The sequence below is a fragment of the Sciurus vulgaris genome, assembly GCF_902686455.1.
Source record: "Sciurus vulgaris genome assembly, chromosome: 3".
NCBI lineage: Eukaryota > Metazoa > Chordata > Mammalia > Rodentia > Sciuridae > Sciurus > Sciurus vulgaris.
The window spans coordinates 13,352,522-13,376,199 of record NC_136463.1 but is presented as its reverse complement, the minus strand read 5'-3'; the positions used below and the strand labels follow the sequence as shown (position 1 = coordinate 13,376,199).

Below are 23,678 nucleotides of genomic sequence, written 5' to 3'. Positions count from 1 at the left end.
TGGCAAGGTCAGGCGCCATCTGCCTGGGTGTCACCCGTGCCAAGTGTGGGACAAAAGCCAGAATCTTCAGGCCACTGTCAGGTCCCAGGTCCCTGGGGCTGTGTCAGCAGAGGGCTGGGAGTTGTCCAGAGACACACAGTCCAGTGACTGGGAGAGTGGGGATGGCTGGGGTGAAGGGGCGAGGGGCCTGGAGGTTCAAGTATTTGGAGAAACAAGGGACTGATCTCCATTCTTCCTCCGGAGGGAGGCTGTGTAGCCACACAGCTCTTCCTGTCCAGGGGTGTCCCAGAGGGTGAGCTGAGCCTTGTATGTGCCTGGCCTCCAGGTGAGGTGCTTGCTCACAGGCTCTCCCTGCCCACGGACTTGACTTTGATGGGTGGGGCAGTGTGCTGGCTCTCCTCACCCTCCCCGTGCACACAGACCTGGCCACACCCCTCCTTCCTCTGCCACTTCTCTGTTCAGCCCGAGCTTTCCCAGCCAGCACCCCTGTCCTCTCCACAGCTCACTGAGTAACTTGTCCAGGCTCTGAACATGGCAGGCCAAGAACCAATTTCCTTTCTTCATTGGGAAGTGCCCCCTTGTTCTCGGGGCAGCAGAGTGGGAAGCCTGGGGGTGTCCGCACAGCCGCCTGCTCCCTTGCCAGGTGGCCCAGCAGCGGCTCATGTTCCCAGAGGCTGTTCTTGCTGCCTTCCCTGCTCAGCTGTGACCAGCTGTTCAGCCTCTGCTCATATATTTTGTCCCCTTGGTAACTAGATCATTGCTTCTAAAATGGTTCCAAGGTCAGGGGAAGCCGTTCACAAAATGAAGACACCTCCATTTGAACTGCTGAGAAAGTTTCAGGAGATGGCATTGGATAATGGCCCCGGATGCAGCAGCCCACAGCAGGGGCAGGGAAGAAAGAGGCCTTGCAGGGAAGGTCTGAAGGCGACTCAGTGAGATGCCCCTGAATAGGTCAGCACTGGACAGCTCCCGGCAGTACAGCAGCCAAGGTGGCTGGGGAGGATCTCTGCAAAAGAGAGCTTAGAGGCTATAAACCCCTTACTCCTCCTTGCTCTCCGTTGAACCCTATAAAATATCTCAGGTGACTCGTGCACTTAGGCCTCAGGGGGACACACGTCACAAATGATAAAATAATTTACGTTGGCATCAGCATGGATGCATTGAGCTTCAGGGTTAAACAGCCCAGGTGCCATGCGCACAAGTCCTTAGAGAAGAGTGACTACAGTGGTCATAAACTCAGCAAGCTGCTGGCTGGCTGCCTGGGAGGGGCGGCAGCTCAGCCCAGCTGGGAAGGGCTTGAGGAGCAGCCACCGCCCCCAGGGCAGTCTGCTCAGGGCAGACTTCTGTGGCAAGAGGGGGTGCAGGCTCCCAAAATGCAGCCAGGGGTCCTACCGGGTAGGAGTGGGGTTGGGAGGGAGGGGGAGGGAGACCAGGAAATGGGAGCATTTCCAAGGTTTCAGAACAAAGAAAGCAGGACCAGGCTCATGCCACCTCTCCTATTACCTGGCTCCCGGGATGATAGAAAATAGCATCTTAAATAGCCTTTTCCTAGCTTTGAAGCTCATGAAAAAGGTTTTTGAATATGAAAGCAAAAGATGGAGTCTTCTGGATAGGTGACATCGGGAAGGAAGCTGTGTGTGCTGTCGAGGAGCCAGCAGGGCTGGGGTACCAATGTGCACCCCAAGCCATGGCAGTGTCTTCCAGCCTTAGTCCACTAAGGGACTTACCAGCTCCCATCCCAGGCTGGGTCAAGCCCCTGTCCCCTCCATTTTACACGAGAGACTTCGGCGTCAAGAGATTTAGGTATCCTTCAGGTAATGGTTTTAGAGTTTCAGTTCATGGTCGGCCCATATCTGTAGCTCTGGGCTGGAGCTATGGAGGCAGAACATCATGGTGGAAGGGCATGGCAGAGGGAAGCAGCTCAGGAGTTGGCAACCAGGAAGAAGAGAGAGCTCGGCTCACCAGGGACAAAGTTATAACTGCCCTGCCCCCGGGGAAAAAAGAAAAAAAAAATTCCCCAAACACACCCCTACCCCATGACCTACTTCCTCCACCACACCCTGCCTGCATAATCTAACCCTTTCACCTCTGATCATTCTTGGGTTGTCTCATACATGAACTTTTGGAGGACACCTCATACCCAAACTGTAATAAATACCAATGACTGTGGCGTAGGGAGTCTAAGGGGATAGTTACTGATGGTGATAATGGCACTGGGAATGGGGAGGGCTGACCTCTGAGATGCCAGCCATAGTGGCGTGCCACCAGCTGACCCTTCTGAGCAAGCAGATGTCCGCAGGATTCATCTGAGTTTGGTTCTAGGAAGTGGGAGTCCCTCTGGACATGGCAAACGGGCCTCTTAGAAAACGAGCCTGCCTTGAGTTATCTGGAAGCCTTAAGTTTCTTGATTAAGGAAGACAAATCCCTCAGCCTCACCTGTAGAGACCACAGGTTCTGCTTCTGCACCAGGAGAGAAAAAAAATCCCCATTCTCTCCATTACTGCCATCTATTGGCAAATGCCTAAAATTTCCCGGCAGAGTTTCTGTCTTCTGGGAGGAGAGTTTAGTGCAGGCTCTCTTCCTGCCCCTTTCCAAACAATGATAATCATAGAAGGCTGGAGGTTAAAGGACCCCTGAGGCCCAGGAACTAAGACCTCTAACTGCCTCCTGTACTGAGACCCCCAAACTGCCCCATGGGAAGGAAGCGGCAGCCTCAGTTCCTTGGTGAGTCAGACGAACCCAAGTGCCTCAGTCTCATCTGGGTTTCTCGACCTCAGAGCTGACTTTTGTGGAGGGTGGGCTTCCCTGCACCACAGGATGCTCAGCAGCATCTCAGGTCTGACCCCCTAGACACCAGGAGAACCCCCTCCTCAGTTGTTACAGCCAAACAAAGTCCTGTTATCACCAAATGTCCCATGGGGGGCAAAATTAGTCCTGGTTGAAACCACCAGGCTAAATGTTTTTTTTTTTTTTTTTCCTCTTTTAATATTTTTTTTTTTTTTTAGTTATTGATGAACCTTTAATTAATTAATTAATTAATATGTGATGCTGAGAATCAGACCCAGTGCCTCACACATGCTAGGTGAGTGCTCTACCACTGAGCCACAACCCCAGCTCTGGACTAAATGTTAATCAGACTTTTTTCCTGCCCACGCTTCTGTTGCTGTGGCCTTGAGGATGTGGGAAAGGCCCCAACCCCTGAATCCTGAGGAAGTTCTCATAAGTGAAAAAAACAGATCTCTCTCTCTCTCTCTCTCTCTCTCTCTCTCTCTCTCTCTCTCTCTCTCTCTCTCTCTCTCTCTCTCTCTCTCTCCCCTCTATCTGTTGTTACACAAGAGCCAAGCATCCAAGTCCAGCAAATCTTGCTTTTCTTCCCCGGACAACCTGGTCTGTTTTCTCTTGAGGATGGAGCCTTGCTCCTCTTATCATCGCTATGTGATTCCGGTCCTTGTGATTCAGCTTAATCCCTACTGTGTTCATGGAGCGGTCTTCTCCCTTCATACCATGGTGTGCATCCTCATGTAGAAGCTTCAGGATCTCTAAAGTGGCTTCCAGAAGAATGCACGGAGGACCTCAGTTCATCCTGAACCCTGAGAGACAGGTTGGCCACCTTTGATTGTTCAGATGAGCAAAATAAAGATCTGTGGGTCTGAGGCACTTGTGCACAGTCATGCAGGAAGTTTGAGGCTGCACTGGGATTCCTTCCTTCCTCCCTTCATCTGTGTATTCCACGTGCCTGGGGTGGGGTGACCAGACACATGGTCCCTACTGTAGGAGCAACACTTTTTTTTCTAGCCAATGGACTGTACCCCAGATTGGCTGTCCAGCACCACCGAGGCCATGTTGGAGGGGAGATTCAGATGTCCTTCCATGGGGGCCAGCTCCTGGTGTCGTAGCAAAGGTTTCTCAAACAACGTTTGGAAGGAAGAAACGTAACTCCCCTCCTCCCTGGGGTCCTCTATGGACCCACTCTGCTCTCTCCCATTAGCAGCTCCTGCCCTGCCCTATGACTTGCCATCATTAGACCCCGAGGTTAGCAAAACTGTTAACTGTCCAGATAACTGTGACCCATGATGCCCCTGGAGCCCAAAGTCCTTCGGGAAAGGGTAGGGGGATGTAATTGTACCAGATTCTTGACTGGGTGATTTTATTCCCAAGGGGGCATTTGGCAATGTCTGGAGACATTTTAGGAGTGAATGGTCACCCGTCTTTAATGGTCAGAGGTTGGGATGCTGTTAAACACCCTACAACACACAGAATCATTCCCACCCCGAGTAATGCTACCCCAAATGTCAAGGCTGACATTTTATGCTAAGACTGAGAAACCCTGAAATAGACAACATAGCAGAGTCATGTGCTTACAGGGAGGAAGGGGGCAGCTCTCAAAGGGTCACGTGGGGCTGGGCTGGGTTGTTGAGGAGGCCACAGCTGCTTCGGATGGGTGGGTTCTTGTCCATGGCCCTGGCGGAATGAAGGGCTCTCTCTTTTACTTTCTTGTCTGTCCTGTTTTGGACAATTAGTTATACAGCCAGCCTATCATTAGGCACAAACAGCAGCTACTCCTTAGGAGGACAAAAGCCCCTGGACAAGGGGACAGCATTCTGTTCCTTTCAAACCATGGCAAAACCCGGACAGGAAATTTCCAGACACAGAAATCACATAGGGCCTTTGGAACCAGATGATCCACCCAATGTACAAAATGATTACATTGCATTTTCCAGTCTAATAAAATCTCCCAGCATCTCCTCTCTGGCCTATAATCTCTTCTCCATGGTTAGTTTACTGTTTTTTGTTCTGTTTTGTTTTGCCATAAATTGTTCTTACTGCAGCCATGGGTTTTGGGCCATGATCCACGGGTAATAACTTCTGGAGGAACTGCACGGAATGGTGCTCTCTCGTACTGAGGAGGCACTCAGCTCTTCCAGTCAACCTGTTCTTCCCTGGACCTGGCCCCAGCCCAGGAAATTCCCACAGGCCTTTTCAAGGTCAGTACTGGGTCATGAGAGTTCTCACTTGGGGTCTCACGAGGCCACAGGCTCTTGCCTAAACCAGCCATTGGCAAGAAGAATGGAATTTCCATGGCTGGCTTACACCATAGCGGGTAGCCACAGACATTTAGGCCATTCCCAATGAATGAAGTGGACACTCTGGTTAAAGCACCTGGCCATCCCAGCCCTTTGTCAGAGAGGACCTACCCTTTCTCATCTCCTTTGTACTGGGGGTGGGCTGAGGTGGCCATGTTTTGTGAACAATAGCCTGCTCCCCTGAGCCTCAGATGAACGGATGAAGAGTGGAACCCGACTTGACTGTCAATCCATGGACCTGCCAGTGCTCAATGACATAGTTGGACCCCAAAGCACACCAGGATGTCAGAGTTCCTCTCTCAGGAATAAGTGCAAAGGAAGACCCACTGACCAGTGGATGTGAACGCTAAAAGGATGAGCAGGGACTAAGGAGGGTCAGAGAAAGTGTGATTGGTCAAAGATTTGAGACAAGCTGGGGCAGAAGAAACACACTGGCCAGGCTGAAGCCCAAGTGCCTCCCTTTATACAGCACTTGGGAAATGACAAAGTTGTACAAAACAAATCAGGGGTTGCCTGAGGCTGTGGTGGGGGTCGGGAGACTAAAAAGGGCCAGCACAAGTGGGTTTTTCTTTGGATTGGAAAATTCCATACCCTGGTGTTTACATGACTCTGTACATCCAGCGGAATTTCCTGATGCCGGATGAACACAATGCCTGTGTATAAAAGCTGGTGAAGTCCAGGAAGGTCCGCAGGTTGGTTAATAGCATCTTTCTGTGGCAATGCCCTGGTTCTGCTAATGTGCTCTGGTTATGTAAGATATCGCTGGTTGACGAGAACACTGGAATAAACTGCACTGGTTTTTGCAAATTCTTTTGAGTCTTACGTTATTTCCAAATAAAAAGTTTTAGAAAGGGAGAGTGGCTGAGAAGATGAAATCAGTGACTGCAAAAATCCAACTTCCAGGATTGCCTCTGATCCAGTGATCCCCAGTGCCAGCCCCTGGCCGGGTCCACCTGTGTTTATTTCAATCCAAAGAGCTGGAGCAGAGCAAGCTCCTGATACCTACGTCTTTGTGTGCAACTTTGGTTATTTTCTTTGAAAAAGAAATTAAAAAGTCCCCCCAAAGCAGAATTGCTGTGTCTAAGCTCATTTTTAAGACTCTTGTTACATAGTGCCAAATTGCCCTCCAAAATGATCGCATCAATTTATATTCCCTCCCACCCACAGGGTATGAGAGGGATGACTCCCCTAACTCTTGCCAAAATTGGGTTTTAATCTTTAAAGAAAGCTTTTAACCTTTGCCAAGTTGACAGATTAAAACATGGTGTCTCATTGTTCTTCTCCTCCAGGAATTCTAAGTTCCTTTCTTGAACTGAGGTTGGACCACATCATTGGCTACATCCCAGGACACTGCGTCCAAATTCTTTCTCAGTCACCTGCATGGACTTGCATTTCAATATTATGCTCCTTAGTGAAGCTGATCATTGAAGGAAGGTAACACAAAATTTGCTACTGCATTTTTTAAAAGTCCCAATGCTGCTGAGGACATTGTTTCTTATATTGCCAGTATCTCTTTGGTGTAATAAAATCCGACCTGAGAAATTTCTTTTTGGAATTTTGTGGTAGGAAAGCATTTCTTTCCCAGAGGAACACATCTGTTTCCTCGTTTCCAGGAATGAGAACCATAGAACAGATCATCATGGTCCCTATGTTTTTGTTTTCATGGCTGATAGGAAATCTAAAGCCAATTTTGAGGATTAATGACAGCAATTTTAGTGACTCTTATGAAAAATGTTTCTATTGTCTTTGGTCCTGATGTACTATTTCTATTTAATTATTTGCCTGAAGTGTTTTCCTTGCAAACCATTTCAAATCCTATAGAAAGGAGCAAATGTTCTTCTTCTTTTTTTTTTTTTTTTTTGGTACGGGGAATTGAACTCAGGGACACTTGACCACTGAGCACATCCCTAGCAGCCTATTTTGTATTTTATTTAAAAACAGGGTCTCATGAGTTGCTTAGCGCCTTGCCATTGCTGAGGCTGGCTTTGAACTTGTGATCCTCCTGCCTCAGCCTCTGGAGCCACTGGGATTACAGGTATGTGCCACTGTGCCCAGTGCAGACATGTTCTTGACAGAGGGTTCCACTAACCATTGCATCCCTAACCCTGTCCTGGCACATATTATAGTGCTCTCATAAATGTTTGTTGAATGAATGAATGAATTTGTTGAATGCTTGCCAACAAACCATCCAATAATAGCACAAAGACAATGAAAAGAAACCATAGTTAATAATTGGTCTGAGGGCAAGAAAATGTTACCACTAAAACAAGATTTCAGGAAGCAAACCAGGAAAGAACTCCCAACAATCTCTAAAAATGCTCAGCTGTCTTTCTGTGAATCCAACTGGGGACATCAAGCAAAATGCATTTGAAATTGTAGGAGCAAAGGTGTTCATCACTGACTCCTTCCAAACAAAATGCTGGAAAAACCTAAAAGCTATTAATAGCTTTTAGGGGAAAGTTGCATAGGGGAAGTTGTAAGAAAATGCTGGCAATTTACATTCTGAATAGTAGACATTTAGAATCATCAGTACAGTACTGACAATATGGTCCAACTGGTAGGGGGCTGCCTAGAATGTGCAAGGGCTGGAGTTCGAGTCCCCAGCACCGTGGGATGGATAGAAAGAGGAACAGAATAATCAGTACAAAGGTTCTTCATGACATGAAGAAAAATATATGCAATATCATGAATACATGAAAAGGAATGATACAGAGTTACAAAATTGTGCTTTTTTTTTTTTTTTTTTTTTTTTTTTTTTTTTAGTACTTTTGGATTGCACCCAGGGATGCTCACTGCTGAGCCACATCCTCAACCCTTTTTAAAGGAAAAATTTATTTTTGAGACAGGTTCTCACTAAGTTACCGAGGTCCGGGCTCAAACTCCTGTCTTGGCCTCCCAAGTCACCAGTTTACAGGCATGTACACTCTTTATGCTCCCCCCACAATGGTAAGATAATGTGCATATTTCCAAAATGGAATATTATGCAGCCCTTCAACTGATTGTGTGTTTTGTAGTGGAATCTTTCCTAGTTGAGGTCTACCGAGTCATCTACAGGATTAACCAAGATTCTTTCTTTTTGGTTAAACACTAAATAATTCCCATGACATTTTATTTCCTTTGAATTCCTATTTTCTCACATTCCCATCTAATTTTTCTGCCACTGTGTCAGTTTCTTCCCCAAGCTTTTTTTTTTTTTTTGTGGTGCTGGGGATTGGACCCAGGGACTTGTGCATGCCAGGCAAGCACTCTACCAACTGAGCTATCTCCCCAGCCCTTCCCCAAACTGTTGATGCCCGCTGTACTACACAAATGCTCTTCAACTCCCAAGGGGGCTGCATCTCCAAAAAACCATCAAAAAGTGGAAATAGAAGTTGAAAGAGCATCGGACACACTGACCCCCCATCATCCTAGCTCAGTGCTCTGTGGGCCCGAGTTTCACCCCGTGACTGGGGCTGGCTCAGAACTGCGGCTAGCTGCCACCGCCCAGCATCCCAGGCAGGTGTTGTTACCTCCTATCTAGCCCTTGCCCCGGAGGAGGTCAAAATTGGAAGTAGGGTCTGTGTTGAGTGAGGGTCACTTTTGTAGTATCTGGGGACCATCTGATTGTACTTTGGGGTTAAGTAATTGAAGCACATGCCACATATGCTGGTGAGGTATGAATGCCAAGGACAGAGCTGTTCCCCTGAACACAAAATAGGATGTTTAAGAAAAGAAAATAAAGACGAGCTTTTTAAAAACAGTTTTAGAGTCATTTCCAGGACGGTAGCCTAGGAGATACTGGAAGTATCTAGAAGGGCTCTTCATTCAGGTCGCTTTGGATCTTGCCTCTCTTCAAAAACTCGAATTGGAAACCTGAAATCCAACCTTATGAATATAGCTTCTGCAAGAAAGAGACCCCCCACGGAGAGGGAAGGCCTGGCCCTTTCTGAGTGGTCATGTATTCATAGGCTTTGAAGGTGCTTAACGTATGTGTGTGTCAATACCTGTGATTTCTGCTTTAGGTGATCAGCTTCGAGTCCCAGTGGAGTTAAGTAGAGGACTCTGCTGGAGAGCCATGAAAACATAATGATTAAATGAAGCAAGGGTCATCAAATTATTTAAGTAAGACAGTAGCTATCTTGGGGTAATGGGGATTTTCCCCCCCTTATTTGTAGCAGCTACAAGAACCAAAAGACTTTTTTTTTTTTTTTTTTTTTTGGTGCATTTCCTAAAAAAGTAAAAGCATCCTGTAGTGTTCTACCCCAGCCAAGCCCCGCTCTCCTCCCGGGCTGCCCATGGCCAAGGCCATCGGTATTCCGTCCACGAGCGATGCTTCCCTCCTTGGCTCCTGCTGCTTGGGGGAAGTCATCTCAACTCCAGGGCTGTCCTGCTGGGGAGGGTGAGCCCCCATCCCAGTCATGCACTGTCCCCTCCTCCCTGGTCTCTCTGGGTGGCGAGTCGCTGGGTGGGGGCGGCTGCCAGGTACCTGCTGGGTTCTGAGAACTGCAGTGCTATTTTTCTCTCTCCTCCCACACCCAGAGAGTGAAAAAAAAAAAAAAAAAAAAGTCAGGAGGAGGGTGAAGGTGGGAGAGAGGTTTCCAGAAACAGTTCCAGAGGCCTCTGGTCTCATGGCATTGAATCAGCCAAGAGAAGCAAACTCCCCTTGATAGGAGTGTGGTCTTTGAAGGAAGCTACAAAGGGAGAGAAGACCTTGTTCATTTTACAGAAGAAGAAGTTAAATTACAAGCTCCAGGTGAGCCAACACCAGACAAGCTGACTGTAGGAGCAGAGATGTGAGCCATACAGATGCTTCCTGGAGAGGGAGGCAGGGAGGCTGCAGTCTGATGGGGGAGAGGCTGAGAAGAGGAGGTCAGCAGCAAACAAACTGGAGAGGAAGATCTGACATTCACCCTGCACCCAATATACAAAATATGATCATCTCATTTAACCCTTGTGGCACTTCCATGAGACAGAAATCACTATTCACATCTTACAAATGGAGAAACTGAGATCCAAGGAAATGAACCAGCTTCTGAATGCATAACTCCTAAGCGGCACAGCAAGACTGGGCACCAGGTCTCTCTCACCTTTCCAACCTGGGCCTGTTCAGCAGATCAAAGACACAGCAATGGGTGGATTGTGCAGGAACAGGACCTCCTAGCGTAGGCCTGCCTGCAGTGTAGTTACTGAACTAGCTTTAAAAACAAACAAACAAACAAACAACAACAACAACAACAATACATAAAAGAATCCTGGGGAGACATCAGTTCTGCTTTCTTGGAGCCAAAAGAACTTCTTGCTCATTCCCTGTGGGCAAGGCCCTGCTCCCTGCGATGTGCGCTCTGGGCAAGGGACAGAGTGTGAAGGGGTAGGCTTTGCCCATGCGCCTTAACACTTTAGATAACCAGAGCACACAGAGGCTGGAGAAAAAAGCTCAGGGTGTTGAATAGTCACTTGAGGGACATTGCCTCCCAATTCTGGGCTGGAGGACAGAGTGAGAACTTGGGTTTCTTGGGCATAAGCTCATAATGAGGTTTTGAGAGGCCATCTCTGAGTAGGTCTGTGCGTACTCAGATCGTGAACACCTCCGGCCAAGGACCGTGCCTGGGAATGGTTTCTGTTACACCTCCTTCCTGGAATCCAGTCATTATTCGTGCACCCAACAGACATTCTTGTGAGTTCCTACCATGCACGAGCTCTGTTCCAGTTGCTGGGATGCAGCAGTCAACGGGAGAGGTCAGCCAGCTTCTCTGGTTGAGCTTATATTCTGGAGCAAAGGGGACACACACACACACACAGCCTCCTACCCCTGGACTCGGTGTGCCAAGAGTAGGAGGGGTGGGCTGGTGGAGGCTGGCGGCAGGTGCCTGCCGGGAATCAGAGGGCTTTGACCAGGGCCAGACCTGCGCCAACGACTTCCTGCTGACTGTGTGGGGGTGGGCCTGGAGATCAAGCGTGGCCTTGAGACCGAGCAGGCGAGAGGGAGTGGAGGGTCAGAACTTGATTTCCATGGCGCCACCCCTGATGACGTGAGATGACGCTCTGTTGCAGGGACTGTCCTGCACCTTGCGGGCTGTTCATTGGTATCCCTCCCTGACCTCCCACTGGACGCCAGTAGTACATCCCCCTTGCTGGGTCAACCAAACTCTCTGCAGACATGGCCAAATGTGCCACGGGGAGCAGAATAGGAACCCAATGGCCCCTGTAGGTGCACCTGGTGTCCATGGCAGGGCTGGGCGTGGGAAGGGAAGGGCACTCCTGATCTTTTGCTCTGAGTGGCACGACTCCCCTGATAGGACACTGTTTGCCACCGGGTGCTCAGGTCGTCCCCTTGGCCTCTGTGGGGCTGGGCAGACCAGCCATATTTGACCTCGTCTGTGCCTCTGAATCCCGGCTCCCCACAGGTGCACATGGTGGCCTGACTCAGGTCCTCCCAGACGGCAGGTGCTCTGCGTGAGAGGATCTGCTGTGCTCCGTTCTGCACTGCAGTAAAAATGAAATTGAAGAGCTCACTGGAGGAGGCCGAGGGTGTGCGGAAGCCACCGCTGGCCACTGTTCCTACGGTTGGCCACCCTTCTGGGTAAGGTGAGGAATGGCCACAATCTACAGATATATGTCACATCAACCAGTCCAGTGACCACGCTGCTCCACGAGCCTTTTGCTTTTCCTCAAAATATCCCACCATTTCCGTCCCTGCCTTGGCAGCTGGAAGACCCCAGACTTCAGAAGGTAAGGTGTGATTTTAGGGATGGACATGCATCTAGTGGGCGCCAGCACCGGGGTGGACTCAGTGAGCTGGGAACCGGGCCTGGAGCAGTGGGAGCCCAGGACAGGCAAGTCTGGATGCAGGGTGAGCTGGGAGGGGCTGTCCTGGGCTGGGCTCTGCGGGCCCAGGGGGGCTGTGGGCGCTGGGGTAAAGCAGTGGGCGGGAGGGAGCATGCTCGGAGGAGGGAGGGAGGGGTGAGCTAGGACACCTTGCTGGTCCTCAGCTTTGAGAAATTAGGTTTTGTCGTTTTTAAAATTCCTTTGAGGGGTAATCCCTCATCAGTGTTAAGTTTTACAATATGGGGCATTTCCGAATGTTCCGCACTTGAAAATTTACCCCAATTTTCACCCATGAATCCATACGTGGGGGCACAGTCCTGAGGGGTCAACAGCAGGTGTCCGACATGGGTATTTCTGGAGAAAAATTCCCAAGATTTTGGGCTGAATTCTTTTGGTAGTTCTCCATTCCCATGGAAGGGGACCATCTGTCCTTGGAGGATGCCCTTATCAGTGGCTGGGTGTCCCCTGCCATTTGAAGGTGCAGGCATATAGGATCCATGTGGGCAGGGGCTGGTCAGGTATCCCCAGGGCCTGGCCTGACCCCTGGCCCAGAGCAGGTGCATGAGGAACGGTTGATGAGTGGACAGAGGAAGGACCTGCCACTACTTTATCCCAATCACTGTGTTTTGGTTCAAAGCATGCAGTTTTTTAAAGGGGGAAAAATGTGACTTGAAGTGGAGAGTCACACCTGAAACAGGTGGACAGATGACAGTGCTCTGCAGATGGTGTCCAGTTGGATGCCATTAGATGAACGCTTGAAAAATCATCGCGGGTCTGTAGAGGGACACAAACGAGACCAGGCACTGGAAGGAATGGTCATTATCTTTATTCATACACACTTGCTTCCAAACTACAATTAATGTATCTAACAAAGCATGTCATGCAAACAAAGATTAGAGGTTACACGAGTCGAGGAAAGCAATGCAGTAATTTGTACATCCACTTCACCTGCGGTAGAACCACGTGCTAGTTGACAGCCGAAGGGCCTCCGTATTGTGTCAGTAGGTGCTCACGCAGGAGGAAAACCCTCAACCTCCATTTCTTCCTCCATACAAATTTGGGGTCTCAGATAATGTTTTTCAATTAATGATTTAAACATGGCATGACCTTCAAACACACGCGCACACACACAGATCATGTAGGAAAAGCAATTTCAAATGTTTCTGACCATCTATAAAAGATATTCTGAAACACCCTAACAGGAGGTTTTTTTTTTTTTTTTTTTTTTTTTTAAGAAAATCTTTAGCCTCAAAATAGGAACTGCCTTCATGTACAGTTTTGATGAATCCACTAAACCCCTCAAGGAGAGAATCCCATTCTTCCAGAAAGAATAGCAACAAGAAACTACAATCACAGGAATTAATATTCCTAAAGTTAAGCAGAGGCAAAGATACAGTTGTTTAATCAGAAAATGCAAAGCCGCCTCTTGTCTCCATTTTTAGAAAAAAAGATTCTTATAAAGTGAACTGGATACCTATTTTTTGAAAAGTGGGGTTCTGTCTATTCACAGATGCAGTAACTGAGAAAACAGGCCAGTATGCATGTTTGCTGCTGCCTCTTATTTCTTGGGGTATTTCTGAATTGCCCAATGGGTAAAATCCTTATAGGGCATCTCTGAGCTTTCACCAAACACGAGAGACCTGGGAACCAGAGGGGACCAGGGATAGAGCTGAGGAAGTGTCCCCCTGTCCCTGCTAAAAGGTAGTCATGGAGCCTCAAAGAGCAAGCAAAGGGGTTCCAGAGACCCCAACAATGCTATCTCAGGGCTACATCTGGATGGGATCAATAAGACATTTTCTACAGTTCAAAATTTTTAAAATCTTAGGCAGTTATTCCCAGTGTCTATTAAAAACAGAGCATTAGCTTGCCAACAAGTTCCACCTGAACTTGCAGACATCATACCCACCGGCAAGGGAAAATCCCATAGTGGGAATGAAAGTCAGGGGTGCTCTAGCTGACCTGGGTTGAGTCTTCCTACAGAAATTTCTGATTGAAATTTTATGAAATTGTTAGTAGCTTGATTTTAAAAACTAATTTTAAAAGAAGAATTAAGTTATTAAAGTTCATTATATAAAAAAGTACAAAGAGCCCAGTATCTTTAGTTATCCTACTGGAATTAACAAATTAATTTCTTCCGTTAGGTTAAAAAAAGTCTTTGGAAAATTGTGGGCTTTAGTGTAGGGTCATTGTAAGGCGGTTGATGACTGTGTGCAACCTCCAGTTCTTAAATGACACCTGATCACAACAATGGCAGGCACAGGGGACAGAGTCCTGCACACTTTTGACCCTCCCCAGGAGCCCTGACATTATAGAATCAGCAGGATTGTGTTTGGCTCCATATTCTAGACTATTACCTCATCCACGTACCACTCAGGTAACCTTTTCCAACTTCCTACATTTTTCCAACAGCAGAAACACACAGCATTCCCTCGATTTGCTGGATTGGTCCTGATGGGAGTGTGGACCATCCCATGCATTTCACAAACTCCAGCCCAAGCGGCTCCAGCAAAATGATTTTTAAAAAACCCGACACTCCTTGTCAGATTGGTGTGTAGCCACTAATAACCAGAGTGCCTTGCTCCTCCATCACCACTGCCAGGCCTGTCACTGTCCCTGTAACTCTCCTGGTCACCGTCCTTCCCGGCCCTGGCTTGGCATCCGTTTCGGGAGCATGACAGGCGAGCCCCGGGGAGCAGCGCCCTGCCCTTGCGGGTGACAGAGGAACTGGAAATGGTGTGATAGGCACACACAAGGGAAAGGTGACTTCATGAGAACAGAGTGAGAAAATGACTGTCAGATGGTGTTGCCTTTCTGAGGCTTTAAAAACAAGATGCTCACTTCCCTCCACCAAAAAAAGAAAAAAAAAAAGAAAAGAAAAAAGAAAAAGAAGCCTCCTGTTTCCCCTGCTAAGTGGAAGCAGGTGGGGATTGTGGTGTCAGCTGCTTCTGCGACCTCTCCATCCAGGCCCCAGCTGCCATGCTGCTCAGTGGGAAGCCACGGAGGGAAACGGGAGCCTCTGGCTTCTGGGGCTGGTGTGGTCTGGCTCTGCCCAGAAAACTGAGCTGTTTCAAGGTACAGTAGGGAAAGGGGCCTCTCACGCCTGGTGAGCTTGTCCTTGGTGTTTAGGGGCTGTTTGCTGAAAAGGAATGGACTGGGTCCCTGGCAAAGAGCACACTCTCCGAGACTGGCAGATGGAGACTCTGTCTGTACCCATGCCTTGGTCGCGGCCTCTGGAGCCGACTGCACCTCCTTCTCCCTCTAACTGCACACCTCCTTCCTGAGGCGCTCAGACCCAGCTCTTCCCCAAGCCCTTGCCTACTCCAACCTCCAGTGACCTCTCTGTTCTCTGCAGGCCAAGTCAGAGGGTGGCTTTCTTGGGGTCAGTACCCTTACTCCAGCAAGTCACCGTACTCAGCTAAGGACTCTAGCTCTGAGGTGACTGACTAGCCTTGGCTAGGTTGTATTTATCTTCGTCTGTGATGATCTTTCACCCAACCATCTCAGGCCAAGCTTCCAGAGAGCTCTCCAGCACCTGCTTGTCTACCAAAAATCCTAACAGAAAAGCCTAATGCATCCCATAAAAGAAAGGAGGCAGTGAGTCTGCCTAGCTCAAATGAGGCCACAAGGCCACGGGGGTGAAGGAGGTGGGGATGTGGTGAGGAAGAAGTGTTTGGGCTCCTGGAATTAGTTCTGAATTAGTTCTGCTTGGAAGTGGGCCTCCCGTTAGCCACTGAGGGCCTCACCTGACAGAGCAGTCTAGCTCCTTCCATTCAAGCCAAGCGCTGGGTGAGTTCAGACATGGTGCTCACAGGGCTGCAGCTGCAGGCAAGTTCTGCCACTGAGCAGCTACCTTCCAAGGGAAGAGGAAGCAAAGCAATCTGAATGGCCGTTTGGGGTCCCAGCATGATGGTCCTAAGGAGAAATGGTTTCTGCTAATATTCTCCTATACAGGCCCTGGAAAACCAGCTCAGAAGCGGGTTCTTCCTGAAGAGTCCATAAGAGTTGTTAGTGACTGTCCACGAGTTAGTCTTTCAGCAGTAATTGTCCTGGGTTGCTCAGATCTTGAAGCATTAGCCTTTATCTAGATTCAGCACTCAGTGTATATAAAACAGGCCACACTGTGAGCTCTGCTTCGGTCCTCATTTTTATCATTTTCTGCCCCCAGGTCCTTCCCCAGTCTGCTGTCCCTTAGGCAGTGTGCCGGACCCATGCTCAGGGTCTTCTCTTTGAAAATGGTCACTTGTTCTTTAAGAACACAAGCCACTGAGAGTTTGAAAAATGTTTCCTAGAGAAGTAGGAATTATTGGAATCACATGATGGAAAGCTCTAGCTTGTTGCTTGCTTAAAATAAGTAGGCTGCTTTGTCCACTGGGTCGATGGTCCATGAGCCCATGTGTTCCTTTCCATGTCTCAGATGGGGACCAATCCTGTTCCTGCTCTACCTGGGGCAGGCGAGACTAGCTCTTTTGTCTCCTAGGCTTCCTCCACCAACTTTTTGGACGCAGGGGTGCTCTACCATGGAGCTACATCCCCAGCTCTTTTTGAGACAGGGTCTTGCTGAGTTGCTCAGGCTGACCTCAAACTTGTGATCTTTCTGCCTCAGTTTCCCAAGTCACTGGGATTATACTGCACCTAGCTTCTCCTAGGTTTTCTATAAACCAGTTCCTTTTCCAGCGGACCAAGTGTGGTGCTTTGATAAGGACATGTCCCAGAATGTGCACTGACTAGCAAGACTTCAGGGATCAGGGAGCTAGGATGCTTTTGAGATTTGAAGTCTGCAGTTCACAAAAGATGGCAAAAGAAACTGCTATTTTCTGGTCTGGCCCACTTCCCACTCTATCTCTCCCTTGGATCAGGGTTTCCAGCACAGCTCAGGCCTTTCACCTCAAAGACCCTCTGTGGTTACATGTGGTTATATGTTGTGTGAACTTCAGGCAAACAGCTGGAGAATGAAAACAAGGGAGCTCAGCTGAGAAGTGCTTTGGGGAGGAAATACAGCAGCTTCCTACAAAGAGCAAGAGCTACTTCCATGTGACCTGTTTTTTATGCTGCAGAAGGCTGGCTTTCCTGAGGACCTTGCACGAGGAGAGTGTCAAGCCAGTGAGGTGCCCCTCACAAGATGAGAATAGCCAATTCTAGCAACAGCTGGAAGTAAATGTGCAGCCTATGAAAAGTGTCTTCTGGTAGCTTCAGGGGATAGCTGTGCTCAGGGGCTGTCACACGATTTGTCTCATGAAGTTTACATGTGCTAGAGCCAACAGTGGGTCAGCAAATGAGGCGGGCAGCTTTGCTGTGGCCAGATATGCAGCAAGGAGGCCTCCCATCCCTCTAGCCCAGAGTCTCCAACAATCACAGGCTGAGAGGAAGACACACACACACACACACACACACACACACACACACACACACAGTCAGCCCAGGTGTTGTGACAATGCCACAATGCCACGTGTATACAAACATACCAGACATCCTGGATTCAAACATTTTGCACTGTCCCCAAGAGGAAGAGTGGTGGGAGTACCTGAACAGAAGATGACATTAGGAAGCTAAGACAGAGTCTCATCTCAAAAATAATCCCACAAACGAAACTTTGGTTTGCAGGTAGAATCAAATATATATATATATATATATATATATATAAATATATACACATACATAGTAAAAGCCTAATTAAATATGTAAAGTTCACCATTCATTTTTGAAATTAGATCTATATTAAAAAATTAATATATCTGATACAGTGCCAATGTGCAGGGGTGGGAGGGGAAGAGAAACACAGCATCGAAAAATTTAGCTAAACTTAATCATAAAATTAGCAGATTAGAAACATGACCCTTCACAAATATAGCACAATTGTGTCTTATAAAATTATTATAATACTCTCTTTATAGTTGATACGATTATATCAATAATATAGATTCACTTGTTATTAAGGTTTATTATAAACATGCAAAATCCATTGCATGATGCATTTGCAAAACATATTAAAAACCTTCTAGCAAGAAAACATCTTTGAGCTGATAAGCATCCATGTATTCTGATTCTATAGTTCCAGGTGTGTCGTTCAACAGGAAATGGGAACCCAAACCATATTGGTTTTCATCCCTAAGTGAATGTCTAGGGCTAGAGAAGGCAGGAAAACCAACCAGGAGGAACTGATGCTAGAATTGAGACTTGATTAAGTTACTGTACATCGTACTTTCATAAATGATACAGCAGCCTATTAAATAAATAAGTACAAAAGGGGATGGGGCATACACTTATTGGTGGAGGGGGGTTGGCTAACAACACTCATGAGTAGTGGCATGGTTACTGATGGCACCCTGGATTGAAGAATAATCTCCCAGAGATTAAAATGAGCATACATACAAACTGGTTTATCCATGATCTGAAATGATTTCACATGCTTGTTTAGCAAAGTCCTTAGATGATTTGGCCTCATAAAAAGAATGCAAGTATCAAGACAGTTATCAACCAACTGGGGTAATGGATGATGGATTCACCCAACACTCATCTGAAGTTATCTTTTTTAAAACAGCTGTACTTGATTGGATTATGATGTTTGCAAACAGTGATTAGGTTCATCCTGGCCTCTCAGATTCTAGGGACTGTTTCTATCAAGGCAGAGAACAAAAGCGGTGGGTATCTTTCCTACCCCTGAGCCCTCTTTGTTCACTCTCTGGGCTCCCCATCCTTTTATTCCAAAGACATATTGGGAAGAGATATTCCAATACATTGGGCTGAGTAGTTCACTTTAACATCTCTGGTTGGGGGATCATGATGATGAAAATCCACAGATGGAGGGTATGGAGAATATATCAAGTCGTACCAAAAGAGGGGTAAGAGTCTGCTTTCTAGGAAGGGTTAACCTACAGCCAGATATGACATCTACATAATTAAACTGGATACTGTACATTATGTCATCTTCCACTAAGATAATGTTCTTGGTTGTAAGAGAGACCCTGAAAAATTACCACATGTGGACTAATGACCCTACAATTTTCAGGCCTCTGCGTAGAATAAGACACAAGGCCGTGACCTTAAAATTTTAGGGTTAAGGATCATTTCCCACTGCTGGGAGGACTGGGGGCTGGGGAGGTATTTGCTCTCTTGGTGAGTTTCATACCGCACTCTGCAAGATTGGGTGCACAAACTGGGGGTTGACGTATGAGAACCCTTCAAAATCAGACTGGTCTATGTTAGCGATGACCAACTGATCTGGTGGTGTTAAGACAGGTTGCCCTCGTGTGAAGAACTTGTCAAAGTTTTCTGCTCCTTTGCCACACTGTGGAGAAAATAAAGAAAAAGGAAAGGTTAGAAACAAAAACAACCCACAGGGGGCAGCTCTCTGAAAGCACTCTGTGGGGAGAAGCGTGGCCCAGGGAAATTGGGACTGTTAGGCAGGGAGAATTTCAGAGGACCTGCAGGCCTACTGTAATCAGAAGCCAGGCACAGCAAACAAGTTACTCAACTGTAAATCCCTGCATACCCCCAGGAGGAAGAACCTAAGTAGATATGCGCTTTTGGCAAAAGTAGCAATAAGGGGACAGCCTCTTTTATTTCAGTTTCACCTCTCTGAGCAAGCAGAGCTGTGAGTATGAATCTTGTGCACACAAGGCCCCAGTTATACTTCCATGCTTAAAAAGCCAGAATGTTGGCTGGGACCGCAGGTAGTCAACCCTGCATTGAGAGGGTTAGCTCACTGCCCCACATCTGGTTATTTGTAATGATATTTGTAATAAAGCAAAAGTTGTATATCTTTGCTTTCTAACTAGGATGTTGTAGAAACTCTAACCCCTAATATTCAAGTAGTATGGGGTAGGCATTGAGGCAAGGGTGGGAGATGCACTTCTGAGCCTGGTTGGAATTCTATGCATTTAGGTAGAGCTGGTCAACTGATAGTCTAGTCCACAAGGAGGTCATTTGTAGGTGGTTCTGGGCTCAGGATTTGCACTGGTGATTGGTGGGGCAGGGGTTGGGGAGGCTAACTGTCTTGAATACTGCTCTCCTCCAGTGTCCACCAGGGCATTCTGCAAATGAGGGCTGTGGGCAGAGGTGCCCCATATGGTCTCTTGGAAATGCAGTGCACAGCTGTGTCTAAGGACATTGTTTGGGGGTCTGACTGAATTTTGGAGGAAGGGATGCCCTCTCACTTTTCCAGTCACCAAGAAGGATTGTGTCATGTCAAAGTCTCTGGGACCTCATCATGACTCTGAAACAGATCTGGGAGTTTCCCTGGTGTTACTAAAAATGATTTTTCAACCTGTTGCAAATTATTTCCCTTTAACCTGCTGGTTGTACCAAGGGGCACCTGAGTTGATTCTGAGTTAATATGAGTTTTAATCTCATCAGTCATTCTTAGATCTTTGACAGAGGATAGCCTATGTAAACTGTGAAGTGGGGTCCACCCAATTTCTTCACTTGCAAAGCAGGGAGAATAATTGCACCTCCCTCTCCAGACTGCTCTGAGGCTCAATGTGCAGTTTCATACAGAATTGACCATGTAGTCAGAGTTCAATACATATCGCTGGTTTTTATTAAAAAAAAAAAAAAGACCAGATTAGTCTCATGGCTGTAATTTGCCACCTCTTAGTTCCCCTCCCTCCTCTATCTTCTAGAAGGTTTTCTTGAGAATCGAGTTTTATTATGTCTTTCCCACCCTCTTTTCATCAAATAAAACTTGCTCCTAAGTACCTGTTGAGGTGGAAAGCATGGCCTAAATTCAAAGTAAATCCTAAACAACTGCTTTCCTTTCTAGGATTATTCATCTTAAGAAACTTCCCAAAAAGACTTCACACCGAGTGATGGGGGGTAGTGGCAGAGTTGTGTGTGGCAAGGTTGTTTGGGGGCCTTCACCTGATGGAGGTCATACAGACTGTGAGGCCCACTCCTCATACAGTCCTGACTCCCACAGATGGGCAGCAAAGCCTCCTCTCTCACATTCCACGTTTCCATAATGCTTTTCCCTGGAAGAGCACAAAGCGCTTCAAAGCCAAGGTCAGCAGAGGCAGAGTCTGAGGTTCACATCACCCGACATGCACAGATCACTTTGAACTATTGAGAAAGGCTCTTCAAGAAGTCAACAGGGCACACTGTGTCTTCCCAAGACTTAATCAGGAATTCACACTTGATTCACCAGTGAGGCAAACACACAGAAACCAGCTTCTACTGGGGTGCCACAGTCAGACTGCTGTGATGATGGAAACAGGTCAAGGAAGAACCTTTCTTTTGATAAATCAGTGGTTCTCAAGGATGATTTTGCTCCGTAGGGGAGCCATTTTTGATTGTCACGACCTAGGCAAGGGCATTAGTGGCATCTAGTGGGTAGCATCCAGGGAGGCTGCTAAACACTCTCAAATGCACAGGACATTTTAGGCTAAAAATGTCAACAGTGCTGCTGCTGAGAAACTCTGGGATCCATCCAGGCTGTAATGTGAGGTTGAGTAGGTCCTAAGGTCAGTGTGAGGGCAAATGAAGGGGCCAAACAAGGCAATTAAACAGGAACAGCCATGTGTGAGAGCAGAAGATGGAGAAGCTGCAGGAGCCCCAGGCAAGAGCAGTGTAAGGAGTGTCATGACCCAGGGAGAGCAGGCTTTGAGGAACATGCCCTCTCGGAGCCCAGTGAGTCAATACCCATGCCTGGAAGAACTCAAGTGAACCTATTGCTGGTGCTCCCAAAAGTTGGGATGTGTTCTTCCTCAGAGGAATCATCTGTATTTCTCTTGCTACTCCTTAACCATGCAAAGGTGAGCAGGAAGGGATTTCCAGAAAAAAAAGTGAGTTCCTAAAAGGCAGAGCGAGGCTGGCCAGGGTGAAGTGTTCCCCCAGCCTGGCTGGGCAGCTCTTGGTCTAGCTTTAGATTTACTGACTTGGTCTATGAAAGGATTGTTCAAGTCTGACCCTTTCCTCTGAATTCTCTTTATGGTATTCAGCAACAGGACATTTCCAAAAGCCAGGGTTTTACTGCCAAAGAAAAATAAAAGGAAAGGAAAAGGAGAGCTCTTGTAATTTAAAAAGGGGTCCATACACATCAACCCTGAGAAGGATAGGGATGGATGCCTGAGGATATCAAATTCTATCTCTGGGGTCTTCCACTGCTTGTAAAGTGAAGATTTGTAAAAAGTGGTACAGAACCCCTTCCTGACTACAGCCTCCATGACCCTGCTGATACCTGCAGAGCTGAAGGGAAATCGTGAGCCCAGATTGGTCTAATTGCTCCTCTGCAATCACACTGAATGGCAGTGGGACGATTGGCCTCAACACTGCTCACCCCAAGAAACACCTTCCTCTCCTTTCTCACTCTGAAATTTTTTTGGAATATCCCCTGACTCAAAGAGAGAGAGAGAGAGAAATCACATTTTAGCAAAATGAAAGCTTTCTTAAACTGGTTCACTTAGATGGAGAGACCAGAGGCAAGGACAGGCCAAGGGCAAAGAGTAAGAAATGAACCACTGACTTTTATATACGTCACCACGGGACAAAAGGGAGCAGGGCAGCATCTTAGAAGGCCGTGGGGCAGTAAGCCCTGAAAAGCTGAAGGCTGACTCTGAGGACCAGGTGAGGCCCAAGCCTCAGAAGGAGGCTTACCTTGAGCAAGATCATACCAGAAATCTTCCCCACCCCCAAGGGGCCAGGGGGAAGTACAACTATTTTTATCACAAGTTCAGCACTGTGGAAAAATATTACTTATTTTTCTACCATGGAGGGTCTCTCAATACTTTAAAAATAAACTCTTCACATCTCTTGGCAAAATTAGACCCAGAAATAGACAACATCCTTTAGGAGGTGTTTTTCAAGATGTTACATAGGTAAACTGCCACTGTCCTCATATCACCTTCAGAACCTGCTGAAAAGGATCATGAGAACCAGGGCTCTTCAGATCCTTGGGAAAAATAAACAATAAACTCAACAAGCTATTGCATTCTCAAGGCAGAAAAGACTGCCTACCACCTATGATCCAGTCCTACTCAACCACCAGCTTGATGGCCAGTGGGCCTATGGAGCCATCTTGGAGCTGAGCAGGGAGGAAGAACATGCAGAGAGATGGAAAGGTTAAGGGGGAACCTAGTGGATGGGGAAGTGAATGAGTGACAAATAAAGCTGGGCTGACCGCGGACAGCCTCCCAACTTTCCTTAGGATGAAGCAGGAAGGTGGTTACCATAGCAGTGTGAAGGGCAGCTTCCACGGCAGTCTGTGACAACACTCAGTTCTGGATTGTCTGTGACCTCGGGGCTCTATGCCACCTGACATAAACAGCAGCTAAAGTGACTTCTGAGCAGAACTCCTGGGCTGGTTGTGCCCGATTCGCCTACTGTGCCCCCTACCTTTCACCAACTGACATTTGGCTGGTTGAGATGTTTATACCACCCAACTGACCTGGGACAAAGATGGCGGGGAATAAGCAACAGGAGGCAGCCTATGCCTGAATGGGCCAGCTCACAAGCTCCTCGGCATTCCCTGAGATGGGGGTGTCTGTGTTCACTGGGGGTGCTAGCACCTGAGGGAAAAACAGGGGCACGGCAGAGAGGTCACAGGCCCCAGGGTATGGCTTTGGAAACTCTGTAAGGGGAATGTGGGGATGTGAGCTCACCTTGTAGGCTGTTGAGAGGATGAGGGAGGTAGTGTGTGTGTGATTTCCATTTCAAACAATGTGTTATGACACGGACACGAGGTACAACACAGGAGGCCAGTGCCCAACAGGTGAATGGTGTCTGACTGACTTCAGAGGGATGGACGAGCGCTATTAATAATCCACCTGCCCCTTCTTTAGGTCTGGATTAAGGAATCAC

General features: G+C 47.6%; 1 protein-coding gene across 3 annotated transcripts in view; it reads right to left on the bottom strand.

Moving 5' to 3' along the window:
• Window positions 1-18,736: 18,736 nt before the first annotated feature.
• Window positions 18,737-23,678, bottom strand: part of PRKCA (protein kinase C alpha) — a 399,537-nt gene continuing 394,595 nt past the window's right edge. For all 3 annotated transcript variants that reach the window (XM_079131599.1, XM_079131600.1, XM_079131601.1), the window contains one exon: window positions 18,737-19,173. In XM_079131599.1, coding sequence (XP_078987725.1) covers window positions 19,009-19,173 — 165 coding nt within the window. In that variant the 3' untranslated portion in view covers window positions 18,737-19,008. The remainder of the gene's footprint in view (window positions 19,174-23,678) is intronic.